The sequence below is a fragment of the Pelodiscus sinensis genome, chromosome 7, assembly GCF_049634645.1.
Source record: "Pelodiscus sinensis isolate JC-2024 chromosome 7, ASM4963464v1, whole genome shotgun sequence".
In the NCBI taxonomy this organism is placed as follows: Eukaryota; Metazoa; Chordata; order Testudines; family Trionychidae; genus Pelodiscus; species Pelodiscus sinensis.
The window spans coordinates 65,071,258-65,087,665 of record NC_134717.1 but is presented as its reverse complement, the minus strand read 5'-3'; the positions used below and the strand labels follow the sequence as shown (position 1 = coordinate 65,087,665).

Here is a 16,408-nt window from a genome sequence, read left to right as displayed (position 1 = left end):
GTAGGATTTGGTTGGCTCTGTCTAGGATTATGAGCTCAGAATACATTGTGGGCAACTGAAGCAAGTCTCTTTTATGGTTGATTTAACAGCAAAAAAAGAGGGTCAGGGTAGCCCCCGAATTGGGGGATGACTGGTGTAGTAACAAAACCATCGGTTGGTATTTTTACTGGTGTTTTAGAACTGCTGTTCCACGGGATTGGCCACGGTTCCGAAAACGGAACCTGACAGCAGAGACTAGAGCGCAGGTTAGAAAAGAGCAAGACGTGACTTCGTGGCCCAGGTACAAGCGATCCAGGAGAGCAGGGCTGTCAGTCCGACGGACGCCGGTAAGGTAGAGGCCAGATGGGCCTTCCTGCCAAAAGCTTCCTCCTATTTGTTTGAGAAACTCGTCTCCTATTGGCTGCAGTTTCGGGTGGTTAATGAGAAACCCTGGTGGCTGGGGAAAGGTCGCTGGCTCCCGAAACGGCCCCTGTCCTTGTAGCTCCATTTCTGCAGCTCGGCCGGTCAGCGTGAAGCCCGAACTGCCCAGGCCTGGGAGGAAAGAAACCCGCACCATGTCCAAGCTGGTGGAATGTGTCCCCAACTTCTCCGAGGGCAATAACAAAGAGGTAAGGGGCTGGGTTCTGGCTGCAGCTCTGTGTGCCAGGCCTTGGTGTGCTTGCTTTTCACCTGCCTGCGAGCTGCTGCTGGCAGAAGCAAGGCTGCTTGGGCAGGGGGTGAGAGCGCCTCTCGGGTCTCGGCAGCCGCTCGCAGCATGGCCCGGATGGTGCAGGACCTCCCCTCCCCTCCGCTCTGCCTCACGCTCCCACTGCAGGGCTCCCTGAGCAGAGCTCATCTCTGGCCAGTTCCACAGCTCAGGGACGCCCGTTGGCCCTGTGCACAACAGCGCTGCACGCTCTGCGGGGACGGGTTAGCAGCCGCCCGACAGCGAACGAGGCCAGCTCTGGGTGCAAGGTCACAGGGACAGGTGACCCCCGAGGCAGTGTGGTGCCGCATTTCAGGCATTGCCCTGCCCGGCTGGCCTTGGCCCCTTCCGTAGCCGCCTGCGTGCTGGGCTGCCATGGCGGGGAGGCGAAGGGGCCGGGCGCGGCTCTGACTGGCTGTGCTCTCGGGCAGGTGATCGATGCCATCGGCCAGGCCATCGCTCAGACACCGGGGTGTGTCCTGCTGGACGTGGACGCCGGCCCGTCCACCAATCGCACGGTCTACACCTTCGTGGGCAGCCCAGACGACGTTGTCACGGGGGCCCTGCGCGCCGCCCGAGTGGCCTTGCAGCTCATCGACATGGGCAAGCACAAAGGTGAGCGGGGGGAGGCTGGGCGGGGTGCAGGGGAGTGGGCAGCTGAGCAGGCCCGGCCGTCAGGGCCAGCGTGGATCTGGCAGAGGGGACTTGCCAAAGCCAGCGCAGTCAGCTCCTCAGGCCCCAACCAGAGCAGCCACGAGAGCGTCGTGCCCGCCGGGGGGAGCAGCCGGCCGGGTCGTGCTCCAGCGGGCTCTCCCTGGGTGCACCAGATGTTAAGGGCTCTTGCTCCAGCGCTGAGCTCGACAGGCCGCTCTGAATTCCCCCAGCTGCAGCTGGAGCAGCGCTGCACAAAGGCGAGGGCAGTCCCTTTTCAAACTGCCTCCCCGGGGCCCGTGGGAAGCCAGCAATCCACCCAGGCAGGCGCAGGCTGCGCTGGGAGCGGACACTTCCCATCTCCCTCCGATGGCCCTGAACTTGCGGTCGTTTTCTCTTTGCTGGGAATAAACAAGGCAGCCAGTTGAGCAAATACTGGCAGCGCCGTCAGCTAGTCCTGTCACATCAGTGGCCCGAGGCAGGATGGGGACTCGCCTCGTCCTGAAATCATAAGGAACAAAGGAACTCTGACCTCCTCTCAGCTGAGTCTCCCTCCCTCCCTCCCCCGTCCCCGCCCTGCTTGCCCCTCCAGGCCTCGCATCCCTGGAATGTCACTTTGCTTCCCTAGGAGAACATCCCCGCATGGGCGCCCTGGATGTCTGTCCTTTCGTCCCAGTGAGGAACGTCACCATGGACGAATGCGTTTGCTGCGCCACTCGCTTTGGGCAGCAGTTGTCGGAGGAGCTGGGCGTGCCTGGTGCGTGGTGCTGGGGTGGGCAGAGAATTCAGTCTCTTCAGTGGTTCCACCAGGGCACCGTGTGCTCACACAGACACCATCTGACATGCGTCCCTTCCACACTGGAGCAAGGAGGGCTGAGGCTTTCAGAAATTTCAAGTGGTGTGGGGAGCCCAACGGGAGAGACCACAGGGAGAGTCGGGCTGCTGAGCCCTTTCCGAAAATCCACCTGCTTGCATCGCCTCGGGCGCAGATCCCTAGCCACTCGTCAGACATTAAGCCCTAATTACTTGGAACTCTCGAAGTGCTGGTAAAAGCACACGGGTCCTGCATTGCGTCTGGCCTCAGTGGCAGGAAAGGGTTGAATCGCTGGCGTGTGGCTTGGCCAGCAACCGAGGGAGCAGTAGGCTTCCATGTAGATGTCCGTTTCCAGGCTCACTGGGCCATTGCTCCTGACTTGGGACCCGAGAACTTGTATCCCTTTGAAAAGCTTTACAGTTTGCCCTTCGCTGCGTGTGATTTCGCCAGGCCCGTTGCGGTGGTGCTGTGCGTTACAGCTGGCATGTGTTTGAGCACTAGGGGAGACACCCAGGGCTCCCCCCGGGTCCGCACCCACACGAATGGCTCCATCACACGTGCATTTCCTCTTGCAGTCTACCTGTACGGAGAAGCCGCGCGGCAGGAGAGCAGGAGATCTCTGCCCGCAATCCGAGCCGGGGAGTACGAAGCCCTCCCTGAAAAGGTGAGCTGCCGGGGGGGGAGAGAGCGGCATGTGGACCCCGCGGGATGCTGCTCGCACTGGAGTGAGGGAGGCTCCGGGGTGGTCTGGGCATTTTCATCACTACTCGGGCAGTCTGCCGGCAGGGCGTCAGGCGGGCTGTGCACCGGCCCTGTTGTGCATAAGGAAGGGCTTTCGCCAGGGTCAGAGCGTCGGGGCCAGGCAGCTGGCTTCATTCTCACGCCCTTTGGCACGGCCGACCTTGGGCCCGCACGGGAGGTTGACTAGAGAGTTTGGCTCCCCCCCGGATGGTGTTTCCCAAGCCAAATGCAGGTATTGTGACGGGAGGAGACTTCCACCTAGAGGGGAGCGCCGAGGTCAGTGCAGCCTCAGCACTTGGGCAATCCTCCGGGGACGCTTCCCTTCCGGCTTCTCGCTTGGAAAGCTGTGGGGGGTGCGTGTGGGCGGGGGGGGGGGGAGAAATGAGCCGCCTCCCGTTGCCTTGACCCAGCAGAGGAGAGGTTGGGGCTGGCAGGGTGACATCTGCCAGCTCCAGGGCTCCAAGGCTCTGCAATCTGCTGCCTGCCTTTGCCGACGATTAATGCCACTAACCCTTGTGAGCTTGCAATGAGTCTCCTGGTATTCGGTGTATCTGGTAAAGAGCCGGCTCCCGGCAGCAGCTGACGAGGTGAGACTCCTGGCTTTCATTTCCGAAACGAAGGACGTTTCTAGCTCTGGGTTACAGGGAAACACTTAAACGTGTGACCCTAAGTGCAGCCGAGGTCTGAGAAGCCAGAGGGCAAACAGAGAGAGCCTGGCATGTCGTCTTCCTTCTTTTTAGTGTTAAGGTTCGTGATGTTTAAGGCACCTCACCATTTGGGGGTCCTGACTCATGAGTGTGAAGCGTTTGGGGCTGGCGATTCTGGCTGTAGCCCCATGTGGGGACTTTCTAGGCATGCGGCAGAAGGGTGTTTGGAGAGGGCTGAGGCTGTCCACGCAGGTATGGGAAGGAGTTTCTGGAGGTGGCAGGCTGAGCAGATCATGTGAGTGTTGCTGAGATTGTGTTGTGTTGTGTGTAAGGTGTGTCAGGGCATCTGGGGCCAGAGTTTTACAAGTGTTTAGGTGCCTAAAGATGCAGACGCACCTAATGGGATTTTCAAATGAACCTGTGTGTCTTTGATGCCTAAATGCCTTTCACAAGCTAGCCCAGAGCCTTGCAAAGGCAGGACACTGGTTGTTTTAAAAACTGAAATAGATTTAAACAGTCCGTGACCTTGATCATGGTAACGTGCTTGATTTTTAAGAACATAAGTGCCGGGCTAGCCCTGGAGCACGTGGGGATCAGCTGTTTCGTTGATATTGCTAGCACAGTGCTTTTAGACAGCTAAGAGAGGCTGAAATCCTGTGCTGAAGGCAGGCGCTTGGCGACCTTTCCCAGTTATTTTCGCTAGTTGCAGTACCCGGAATTGGCATTAGAGGACAGTGTAATGATTCTCATTGGGGCTGGCTGTGCTTTGTGATCCGGTTCTCGGAGCAGTGAGCCCAACTCACACCCTGTGGCCGTAGCGGTGCCTCCAGAGCAGCTGGCGTGCCTTGGCGCTCTGTGGGCTTGCGGGATTGAGATTACAGCCATGTGAATAAGGGAGAATTCGGTTTGTCAGCCACTCCGAAAAATTGGGGGGAAAATAGTCTTGGGCTGGTCCCAAACCAAACGGTTTTTGTTAAATTGTCACAAACCGTCGTGTTTTGCTTCACAGAATGTGGTGAATGGTTTCACATCAAATGAAGGGGAATGTCGAACCACCAGGCCATCTTGAGGGGAGGGGCTGAGTCGTGGCGCTGGGCTGGTGCATCTGTAGCACTGGCTGAGCAGGCAGCATGGCCACTGCCTACAGAAAGAGCTTTGCTGAGTAACTCTGGCTTTGCTTGAGAACTATTAATGGACAGGAAATCTCCCTTTCCGCTCCCCCCCCCATGTTTCAATGGCCATTGAACTTTGGAGGAAATGTGCCTGCTGACCAGAGACCCCTTAGCCTATATGTGCCTTTGCTCAGCTTCACCTGCTGTTGACACGTGGCGATGAATTCAGCCCCTTCTCCAAGCGGTGGTGTGAGTGCTGGGCCTGTTTCTTCCCTCTGACACCCCAGTTTCCCCCAGGCACCACTGGCTCCCCTCCAGTGGAGTGACACGGCGTCACACCTGGGTGACGCCTCCCCAAAGCGCAAGAGATGTTCTGCAGGTAATGCCGCCATTACAGCATTGGGGTCGCTGGCCACTGAGAACCGGGGCCTGGGGATTTTGGTGAATGTGGACTTTTATTCAGACATCTTGCAGGGGGTACGTCAGCTCATCTGCACATTTGCCTAGTTTTACCTCAGGCAACATAAAAGCACTAGCAAATTCAGGGCACGCACGCGTTTCTGACAGCGACTGCTCTGTAGAGCACACGCTGAAGTATAAGTGCAATATTTCTATTCCAGTCGATTTCATTTTATAATTACACGGCAAAGAGAAGAGGCACTTTGTCAGCCCCAGTGTGCCGGGTCACGTGCGTCTTTCTGTGTGCGATTTGTAAGGCGCAGCGCTTCAGTGAGATGTAACTTGGGGGATGTGGGACCAGTCAGTCTCCTGGGGGGGACCCAGGCGTACGGAGAGCTGCTGGGCTGGACGGGGGCTCTCCCAGGATGGCTGTTCTCATGACCATGCTGGTAGGAATTCATTTGTGTTTTCTACACACGGTCGCTAAGAGTTTTGGTCACCAGCAATGGGAATGTTTCAAGGGCACGTTTGAAATGGTGGGTGTAGAGATCTCTGCCCTCAGGGCTGCCCCTTCTAGCCAAGCCTAGGAAAACCCATGAGCGGCCCAGCCCTGTGCCCATGGAGCCAGTGCTCTTGTGCGGCTGTGGAAAGAGCCGAGGCGTTTGCAGGGGCGCGGTAGCTGCACTGACGTGCGTTGCCTTTTGGGGGGCCAGAGATTTTGTGCCCCACGACTGCTCTGCAGCATGGGCAGCATTGCTCAATGGCTGCCGTGCGACAGAGCCAACGCGCCGACTGGTAACCGCACGGGTGGTAGCCATGGGAGCGCAGAGGCGGAGTCTTCCTCTCGTGGTGGTGTCCACGCCAGACTGGAGACCTTTTGGGGACATGGTGGGAAGTTCTCCCAAGATGCTCTGCTGGTCTCTTCTGGCCTGCAGCTCTCTGGCTGCCCCTGCATCTCCCCCATTCCCTGTCCCTGGGAGGGGTGGCGCTTGCTTCCCCTGACCTGTCTCTCAGTCCAGGGGCCCAGAGGGAGTCAGCCGTGGGTGGTTACTGGGACAGAGCCGTGCAGAACTTGGCAGCTCTGTGTCCACCTGCTCTCATGCCCTCGCCGTCTGAACACACCAGCAGCGTGGGAGGGTAGCGAGCGAGGATTGCACCTAGTTCCGGGGCAAGAATTGTAAATCTGAGCTGGGTGCTCTCAGAAAGCTCTGTTCTAGCTGCCCCGTGGGTTCCTGAGCTTCCTGCCTTCCCGGGGGAGGGTCTGCAGAACGTCAGACCAGAGACCCCAGTGCCAGGCCTGGCTGGACAGTCTGACTTAACTCTGCCATCAGCCCACTGGAGTGACAGAGAAACCCAGCTGACCTTAACGATAAAGAGTCTCTCTTCAATGGATTTTGCTCCTTTCGCTTTCTCTTTGAAGCTCACAAAGGCCGAGTGGGTTCCTGATTTTGGCTCCGCATCCTTCGTTCCAAGATGGGGAGCCACAGTCACTGGTGCACGCATGTTCCTCATTGCGTACAACATCAACCTCCTGTGCACAAAGGAGCTGGCACATCGGATTGCTCTCAACATCCGGGAGCAGGGCCGCGCGAAGGACCAGGTATGCCCAGCAGCTGCTATTCAGGGTAATCAGGCCTCCCTGCGAGAGGGCTCTGGACAGCCAGAGCCATGGCTCGGCAATGAGCAAACGAATAAATCCCTCTCCCACGCACTCCGAATGCCGCAGGGCTTGTCTTCCTTCACAGCACAGTACCTGGCGGCTACTGCTTGTGGGTCATTCCTGAACCCGAACACAGCAGCTGTGACCTCCGGGTGCGTCCTCTGCCACGGGCGTATTCCCAGGGCCACGTTGGCTCGCCAGCCGTCCCAGGTCTAAAGTGTGGTGTTCTTTGCAGCCCGGGCGTCTGAAGAAGGTCCAGGCCATGGGCTGGTACTTGGATGAGGAAAATATTGCCCAAGTGTCTACAAACCTGCTGGACTTTGAAATCACCTCCCTGTACACGGTCTTTGAGGAGGTCCGCAAAGACGCCCAGGTGAGTGGCACAGGTGCCGTGCAAGGCTGAAGCAACCCGCCTCCTTCAGTGACGTCAAATGACAGTCGACGTGCCCGGGGCTGGTGGAGCAGGACTAAGTCCTCGCGCCTGCGCTGTAAGAGCTCGTTGGCAGGCGGTGCGCACGGGCACACACAGGGAGCCACGACCTACCCGACTTAGGGAACGAGGGGAGCAGGCGTGGGCCTCGTGACCCCCCGGCTGGCAGTCAGATGGCATGGGACAGCGGCATGGCCATTTTGCTGGCTGACGCTTAAGGATGTGCTGGACGCCAAGCTTATTTGTGGGGTCCCCTCTGCCTCTGTACCCTAGGAAGGGGCCTCTCGTGTCCGGTGCACCCCTCGGCATGGGTCGGCAGTGGGAGAGGTGGCCACGCAGTGGGGCTGCAATGAGGGTTGTTAATTGCTAGTCCTCATGTGCAGGAGCTGACCCTGCCTGTGGTGGGCTCCCAGCTGGTGGGGCTCGTCCCCAAGAAGGCCATGCTCGACGCGGCGGAGTATTACATTCAGAAAGAGAACCTCTTCATCCTGGAGGAGGAACAGAAAATCCGACTGGTAAGGCCAAAGTCCACTGACATCCCTGCTCAGAGACCTGTCCCTGGAGACAGCTGCAAATGACGAATTTATCTCCCTTCGTTTCAGGTAGTCAGCCGTCTGGGCCTGGACTCCTTGTCTCCATTTAACCCCCAGGAGCGCATTATCGAGTATGGCCACCTTGCCCCTTTTCTTTGCCACTCTCCTTGTTTGCACTATGCACGGCTGAGGGGGCCAGGGAGTCTGTAGCCTCCATCTGCTCATGAGCCTCTGAGAGTAGCTGTTGACTCAATTTGCTGTCACTCTGCCAGATCCCAAAGTAGCACAGTCTTCCTGGAATGCCATTGGGAACTCATTTCTGTTCCTGAGGGGTTTATAATGCTCCTGGCTGCCCAATGAAATGTTGATTTCAACAACTTTTTTGGGGGGAAAACATCAAAAATAATCATTTTGGTTTTCTCATTTTGTTACAATGATGTTGAAGTGTTCCATTTTGATAAGGTAAAAAGCAGGGCTGTCAATCTCTGTTAATCAATTCAAAAACTTTAAAAAATTAATTGTGGTTAAGCGTATTTTTAATTGTACTGCTAAACAATAGAGCACCAATTGAAATGTATTGAGTATTTTGGATGTTTTTCTATATTTTTAGTACAACACATAATACAAAGTGTACAATGCTCACTATTATTTTTGTTACAAATATTTGAACTGTAAAAATGATAAATAGTATTTTAAAATTTACCTCATACTAGTACAGTTGTGCAATCTCTTTATTGTGAAAGTGCAGCTTACGAATGTAGATTGTTACATAACTGGATCAGAAACAAAACTAATAAGACTCTAGCACTAGAGACAACAAGTCCACTCAGTCCTACTTCTTGTTCTGCCAGTCGCTAAGAGAAACAAATGTGTTTACATTTGCGGGAGAGAGTGCTGCTCCTTTTTATTTACAGTGTCACCTGAAAATGAGAACAGGCGTGTGTATGGCACTGTTGTAGCAGGCATTGCTAAACATTTGTGTGCCCCTTTGTGCTTCAGCCACCCTTCCAGAGGACATGTTTCCATGCAGATGATGCTCATTAAATGAATACTGCATTAACTACATTTGTAACCAAACTCCTTGGGAGAGAATTGGATGTCTCCTGCTGTGTTTTACCGCATTATGCCATAGATACCGTGTCGTAACAGCCTCATCCAGATAATGACCCAGCACATGTTCATTTTAAGAACACTTTCAGTGCAGATTTGACAAATGCAAAGAAGGTACCAATGTGAGACTTCTAAACACAGCGACAGCACTCCACCCAAGGGGTAAGAATCCACGGGATGACGTGTGGGGCATGCTTTCAGAAGTCTTAAAAGAGCAACAGCCTGATGAGGAAACTACAAAACCCAAACCACCTACAAAGAAAATCAACCTTCTGCGGGTGGCATCTGAGCCAGATGCTGAAAATGAGCATACGCTGGCCCTCAATGCTTTGGATCGTTATCGAGCAGAGCCTGTTAGCACGATGAACACATCCTCTGGAATGGTGGGTGAAGCATGAAGGGACGTACGCATCTTTAGTGCAGCTGGCATTTTGTGATGCCGGCTTCAACCGTGCCACGCAAACGCTTGTTCTCACCTTCAGATGGCACTGTAAGCAAGCCATGGGCAGCATTATTGCCTGCAACTATAAACAAGCATTTATTTGAGTGGCCGAGGAGTAGGACCGAGTAGACGTGTAGACTCTAACGTTCTACTTGTTTTCTTTCCAAATGCAGGTTCTTTGTACATAATTCTACATTTCTAAGTTCAACTTTAATGCTAAAGAGATTGCACTGCAGTACTGGTATTAAGTGGGTTGAAAAGTACCTTTTTTTGTTTGTTTTTTACAGTGCACACACCTGTAATATAAAATGAGCACTGTCCATTTTGGATTCTGTGTTGTAATTGAAATCAGTAGATTTGAAAATGTAGAAAACATCAAAAATATTTACAATAGATGTTATTCTATTATTGTATAATATTGCAAACAGTCAGCGATTAATCCCAATTTTTAACTGAAAAATTAATCACGATTAATTTTAATTGCTTGAGTGGTCGCAAAAAGGTTTTGTTTCAACTTTCTCTCTTAAAATCAAAACAAAATGTAATGACAATAGGTTTAATATTTGACTTGCATATGACAATAGGTTTAATATTGACTTGCATATGACTTACAAAATAAGGTGGAACACTATCAGAATGACACATTTTTACCTTATCAAAACGAAACAATTGGGCGTTATAGAAATGAAACTCGTCCGTGACCCTAGATCACAATTCCGTGGAACGTTGTTAGCAAGACAGCGCAGCACAAGGACTTCTGGAGCTCTGGTCATTATGAGGGGCAAGCACTGGTCAGACTCTGGAGGTTGTTCTGTAGCTCGACCCCTCTCCCTGTGGCACTGCAGCAGAGCTTTCATTGGGGGTGGCTTTTCTCCAGCCGTGTGGGGGGAGAGGCTACCTGCTCCCATCCAGGGCGTGATACTGTGGGGACATCCCCCCTTCCCATGCACAGTCAGTGGCTCCTTTACGCAGCAGCTCAGCCCGGTCCAGGCCCTCTGCCAGCTCCGGGGCCAGCTCTGCTCAGAGCGGCGAAGGGGCTTTTGAGAGGGGAAGAGCTGGCTGTTTGTGGGGATGGCTCACGCGCTGCAGGAGAGAGGAACAATCCCTCCTTCCAGGCTCCCCACGGCCCTGGCTGCCCGGCTTTCCCCCTGCGGAGGCTGCTGGAGGCAGCTTCCCCACATTGCTTGATGCGAGCAGGGCTGAGCTGGCCTGCTTGGCTGTTGGCAGGTACCTGGTGCAGAGCGGCCAGGCAGACGGAGGCCTGGTGTCCAAGTCCCTGCGCGCCTTCGTGCATGCCGTGGGCGCACGCTCCGCAGCGCCCGGGGGAGGATCGGTGGCTGCAGCGATGGCTGCTCTGGTAGGTCCGCGCCTCGCTCTCCCGCGGGTACTGCAGGCTGGGGCACTTGCGCCGGGTTTAAGGTGGGGTGGGAGCCCACGCGAGTCCAGCGCTGACACCGCCCACGAGGGAGCCGCCAGAGAAACGGCAGCACTGTCAGGAGCTGGAGTCGCTTCCTGGGAGGTTCTCTTAACGGGCCCAGCACATCCAGCCTGAGCCCCCATCCAGAAACTACACGTCGCTCCGGGGCCCCGGGGCAACGCTTCCCCTCTCACAAGCCCCAGCACCCTGCCCTGCACACAGTCTGCGGGGGCTCAGCGGGCTGGTTTGGGACTCTGGCAACACCGAGCGGGTTCCCACCCCAGCCGAAGAGCAACAGACACGGCCCCAGCTCCGCTCCGGGAGCACTCAGCGATGGGCTGCTGGCAGTGCCCAGGGCACCCCAATCCGAGCGCGCTCAGGGCAGCTCTCTTCGGATGGAAGGAGGCGCACTGTGCTTGCCCCTCCAGGTAACGGGTATTTACCTGGGGCCTGACAATAAACAAAAGTGGTTTTATCGAATGTGCGCCCATCGGCTGTACGTGACTGCAAGGGGAGACAGGCTGCGCCAAGGCAAATCCAGCACGGCGCGAATTCGAATCCCTAAGCAACTCCCCTGATCTCCTCTCTGGGCCTGAGCCTTCCTCCTTCTCAGCCTGTTTCCAGCAGGCATCTTAGGTGGTAAGTAAGGGTCTCCTGGCATCGGGCACCTGCCCCATTGCTGTGCCCCTTTGCCACAGGCAGGAATCCTTGGTGCTCAGGTCACACGTTCCTCCCCTCGAGTGGGAAAGCCCCAGATCCCAAATGGGTCCCAGCCGCGGGTGGCCTGTAGGACTAGCCTCAGTTTGCACTCACAGGACAAACCAAACCATCCCCAGGGCACTGGCCTGATCGCCCAGCCAGCAAAGGTATCGCGAATGACTTACCAGAAGACAGGACTGATACAACCGGTTCCCGCTGCCTGCAAGACAGAGCCATGCCCACGGAGAGGGCACACGCAGCCGGGGCCAGGCTTCCCGGTGGTTACATGACCTGCCTGGCATTATGTTTGTCCAAGTTATGCATATTCATATTCATGAGCCAGTTTCATAAAGCATGGGCTCCCCGGCGGGCATCGCCTTGACAGAAGTCTCGGTGTTGGGGCCAGTGTGGCCACCCAGCTGAGGGTCTGGGGAAGCCCCACACGCTCTAACAGATGGGTGCCCCCGTGCCACAGCTGCCGAGCTGCTCCGTGTGCGCTCCGGGCTGGTGGGCCTGCTGGCACCGGCAAACGGTTCCTTGGCGCCCAGGGAACGTGCTCCGTGGTAAGAGTTGTTCTCCCGCCCTCTCCTACGTTGCCCTCTGCACCGGGCGGGGCTCCCGGGGCTCCAGCGCTGTGCCCACAGCACTTCCTAGCTGGTGCTCAGGGCCACGTGGCGCATCGCAGGCACAGCCGGGATGGGCTCTTTGCCTAGCCGAGGTGCTGGCGCAGTGCCATGTGGAGTGGCAGGGGCCACCCACTCCCGTCCCTTTCCCTTGGCGGCTGCAGGGGGCCGTGCACAGGTGGCGTTTGCCGTGTCTCCCTGCAGGGGGGGTTGCGTGTTTCCCTGCAGGGAGCCGAGCACAGGCAGGGTTTGCGTGTCTCCATGCGGGGGGGGGTTGCGTGTCTCCATGCAGGGGGCCGTGTGCAGGCGGTGTTTGCCGTGTCTCCCTGCGGGGGGGGAGGTTGCGTGTCTCCATGCGGGGGGGTTGCGTGTCTCCATGCAGGGGGCCGTGTGCAGGCGGCGTTTGCCGTGTCTCCCTGCGGGGGGGTTGCGTGTCTCCATGCAGGGGGGTTGCGTGTTTCCCTGCAGGGGGCCGCGCTGGGCTGCATGGCGGGGCTGATGTCCTCCGGCAAGCGGCAGTTTGAGGCGCTAGAGTCGGTCATGAGGAAGCTGATCCCACCGTTCCATCAGGCCATGGGTGAGCTGGTGGCCATGGTGGATGCGGACTCCCTGGCCTTCAGCGGCTACCTGGTGAGTGACGGCTGACCAAGCTTTGCGTCTCTCCATGTTCGCCTGTGGTGCACCAGCCCGCCCCCGCCGCTCCTGCCCGCAGCGAGGGTTGCTAATTGCTGGGTGGGCTGGGGTGCTGCCGCTAGTGCCCAGGGGAAATTTCCCACCTGGGTAGGTGCAGGGCTGAGCTCTCCCCTGTGTCTGGGGCACGGCTGTGATGAGAGGTCGGGAGGAATTCCTGCTGGATCAGCGAGCTTGGGCAGCCAGGCAATGCACTAAGCCGGAGGGCAGGACAGGTGCACTGGATCTGAACCAGCCCCAAAGCCGAACGAATGGCAGGTGTCTGGCATGAGGCTTCTGCCGGCAGGGTGCCATACCCAGCCCGGAGGGGAGGGTGCCCCGTGGGGCAGACCGGCCATGCTGGGGTCAGGCGCTAGGGCAGGGCAAAGGCACGAGGAGCGAATGCTCTTCCCCCTCCAGCACCCTCACTCTGTTCCTCAACAGGATGCAATGAAGCTGCCTAAGAACACGCCGGAGGAGAGAGAAAAGTTTGTATTGTGGGAAGAGCTGAAACCCAAACGCTGCTGGTCGAGTCCCTGGGGTAGCCCATGAGGTCGCCGGGAAGTCGGAGCTACTCAAGTCAAGGGATGGGGTCCCGTTGGCTTCAATAGCTGTAGCTCAGGCCTGAATGGGTGGGGGGAGGGAACAGGCGAGTGTGTGTGGTGGGGAGGGCGCGCGCACACACTGTAATGCAAAGCTGAAGTGTGACTCCTCCGACCACTAGGCAGGAGGCTGAGTGACTTGCTGGGGCACTTGGGTGGGATGTTTGGACACGTGTCCGGCTTTCGGCGACTTCGTTCTCTGGGCGTGCCCCGCTCTCGGAGGCCCGTGGTTAACGCCCCCGGCGGCTCACTTTGGGCTGACGGAGAAGCCAGCCCAGTGCTTGCAGGGTGGTTGGGGCAGCCCGCCGGTGCGGTCTCACCCCTTCCCGCGAGGGGCTTGCCCTTTGCAGTCAGGCTGACCCTGGCTTACCTCTCCCAGGCGCACAGCTGCTATGCAGCAGGGGCTGAAGCGGGCCGTGGACGTGCCCTTCGCGCTGGCGGAGAAAGTGACCGCCTTGTGGCCCACGCTGAGAGAGATGGCTCGGTACGGGAACCTCGCCTGCAAATCCGATCTCCAGGTACTGGCCGTGGCGCTGGCAGAGGAGTGCAGCACAGGCTGCCAGAGGTGCCGCAGCGGCCTGGGGCTCCTGCTGCATTTGGGCAGGTCACTTCGGCCAATGGTTTCTGAGCTGGCCGCTGATTTTAGCTGCCTAAATTGCCGGCGGATTCTCCCTGGCCATCGCCCTCTCTGCCTCGGTTTCCTAGTCTGTGGGGTGGGCAGGGATGCTTCCCTTCCTCGGAGAAGTACAGGGGAGAAGGGCCACCTGCTGGGACGTTTGGTGGGTTGGCCTGAGCCTCGGCACCTGGAGGGGATCCACGTCCGGGCCAGGTCCCTGGGGTGGTAGAGCAGCCTCGGGCTGTGGAGGATGGTGGAGCCGGGCCGATTGGCGGAGCGCCTCACGCGCCTTCCTCGCTTGCCTGCAGGTGGCGGCCAAGGCGCTGGAGGCGGGCGTGTTTGGGGCCTCTTTCAACGTGGTCACCAACCTGAAAGACGTTGCGGACGAAGCCTTCAGGGAGGAGGTTGGTCGCCCTTCAGCCATGCCCCAGGCCCTCGCTGGGGACACGCGGCCCTGAGTGGCATGCCCCTGCCCCTGCCCAGGGCTGTGGCCGCTGCAGGAGCGATGTCAGGAGAAGGCACTGCTGGCTAGAATTGCCCCTGCTGCAGGAGTCCTAGTGCCCTGGTCCTTGCTGCAGCCTGGGAACAGCTGCAGGCCAGCTCTCCTGCTCCCTGGCCTGCCTCAGGGCTCTTGCTGGGAGTGGGGCAGAGGCCCCTGGAAGTAGGCCTTGCGAAGGGGGATGCAGCCTGCTTAGCCCTGTGCATGGTGCACACAGTCCATCCCCAGCCTTCCGGAGCCATGCTGGGGCGCAGGCTTCCGGGGAGCAATTCACGCTGCTGCACCAGTGCAGGCTGGCCCGTCTGCCTCTCCGCCAGGGCCCGGGCTGCCCTTGGGAATGTAACCCAAGGAGCACGCTCCAGAGGAGGAGAAGCACAGTCGCTGCACTGCAGCCAACCCTGAGCCATCCCAGCGAAACACCAGCCCTTCTCCGGCTGGGTCACCGGTGCGGCCCTTCGGTATCTGGGGCACTTCAGGGCACCGGAGCAATCGGGAGCCTGCTGGAGCCGGAAGCTGAGACAGCCCCGTTGTCCTGCAGTGTGGGACTCTGCTCTAACGCCAGCCCCCCGAGCCTCTCCCTGGGGCCTGGCTCGGGGGTGCTCTGCCTGCGGAGGGGCAGGGTTTTTTCTCCTTTCCCCTGTTGTGTGCTGGCCCGTTGCGTGCTGGGCTCCTGGCATGGGGAAGCTGAGATGTGAGGGGGGAGGAGCAGCGAGCCCGGGGCCTGCAGCAAGCTGTTGAGCCGCTGGGCAAGTTTCAGACATGCCCGAGGGACTCAGCGTGCAAACGCTGAGCTGTAGGCGCCGAAGTCACTGAGGTGCTTTGAAATGGGCCGTGCTGCTGGCCCCCGCGGGAGCCAGGCTGCTGAGCGGCACTGTGCGGGCGGGGGGGGTGCTGGAGAGTGCCGCACCACGGGCTGGGGAGAGGGCAGCGGGCCGGGGACGTGAGCGCCTGTCTTTCCACACGCAGGTGCACAGCAGAGTCTCCGGCTTCCTGGCAGAGGCCCAGCAGAGCGTGGCAGCGGTGCTGGAGCTGCTGGAGAGCCGGGCACAGTGAGAGGGGCCGGGCCGTGCCCTACTGCACAGAATACAACCCTGAAACCTTCCCGCTCCTCTGGTGCTCTTGTTCTGAGGCAGCTGCCTTGCTCAGGCAGGCCGGGCTCTCCAGCCCAAAGGCGCCCGCAGCTGGGCCCAGCCGGCACCGGAGCCGCCACACACGGCACGGACTGGGCCTGGGGACGCCAGCAGGTCGGGGGAAGCGTGGCTCCCTGGGGACGTCTTTCCCTAGGCCCTGGCCTTACCCCGTGTTCTCCATGCGGCACTAGGGCCCCCACCCACCCCCAGAATGGCTGTCCCTGCTCTGCCCCTTCCCACCCCGTCCTGCGCCCCAGAGCTGTGGCGTCTGTGTGGCATGCGGGGGCTAGGCAGGCCACAGGGAGACAGGGCAGGACGATGCCCCACAGCTCTCCCCTCCCGGCACGGGGTCCCTATGCCCCCAGAATAGGCTCTCTTCTCCCCTGTGACCTCAGGGGCTGCCTTTCAGAGGCTTGCCGGGGGAACAGCCCTCTGCTGGCTGGCGGGCTCCGCGGAGCAGGGCCCGGTGCTGGCTGGCTGTCCTGTACACACAGAGCGCTACTAGCAGGGCCGTGATCCTCCTGGGAGCGGTGACCTTGGCTACTCTGCTGGGGGGAAGGCCTGGCTGCGTACCTCCAAAGAGCCAGACTGCCAGGGAGCCAGGCAACCGGCACCTTCAGCCGGGCTGATGCCACTCCTGGGGACCTGCTGGCTCTGCAGCCAGATCTGTGCCCTGTGTGGGGGCAAAGCCATCCCAGCAGTGGAGCAGTTTGGAAGGAACTCCCCCTCCCCCCCCAGCAGGGCTTGTCATGCGCAATCCGGCTCAGCACTGCCTGGCGTGGGTAGCCCATGGCACCGGATCTCAGTGAGGCAGAGAGAACACAGCCAGCCCTTGGCAAGAGGGGGCGGTCCCATGACTGGCAGGAAGTTTTACAGAGAACTAAAAGCCTCCTCTCCTTTTAGCTGGTAACTCGGCCCTGGCCCATGTG

The 16,408-nt window shown here is 58.5% G+C and overlaps 1 protein-coding gene across 1 annotated transcript; it reads left to right on the top strand.

Moving 5' to 3' along the window:
* Positions 1–436: 436 nt before the first annotated feature.
* FTCD (formimidoyltransferase cyclodeaminase) lies at positions 437–15,450 on the top strand. Its single transcript, XM_075934125.1, has 14 exons — positions 437–608; positions 1,117–1,300; positions 1,965–2,093; positions 2,726–2,814; positions 6,470–6,649; positions 6,945–7,082; positions 7,523–7,654; positions 7,742–7,803; positions 10,452–10,581; positions 12,432–12,593; positions 13,077–13,120; positions 13,614–13,752; positions 14,159–14,254; positions 15,316–15,450. The coding sequence occupies exons 1-14, from the start codon at positions 555–557 to the stop codon at positions 15,400–15,402; spliced, it is 1,626 nt and encodes a 541-aa protein (XP_075790240.1). The 5' UTR covers positions 437–554; the 3' UTR covers positions 15,403–15,450.
* Positions 15,451–16,408: the final 958 nt, after the last annotated feature.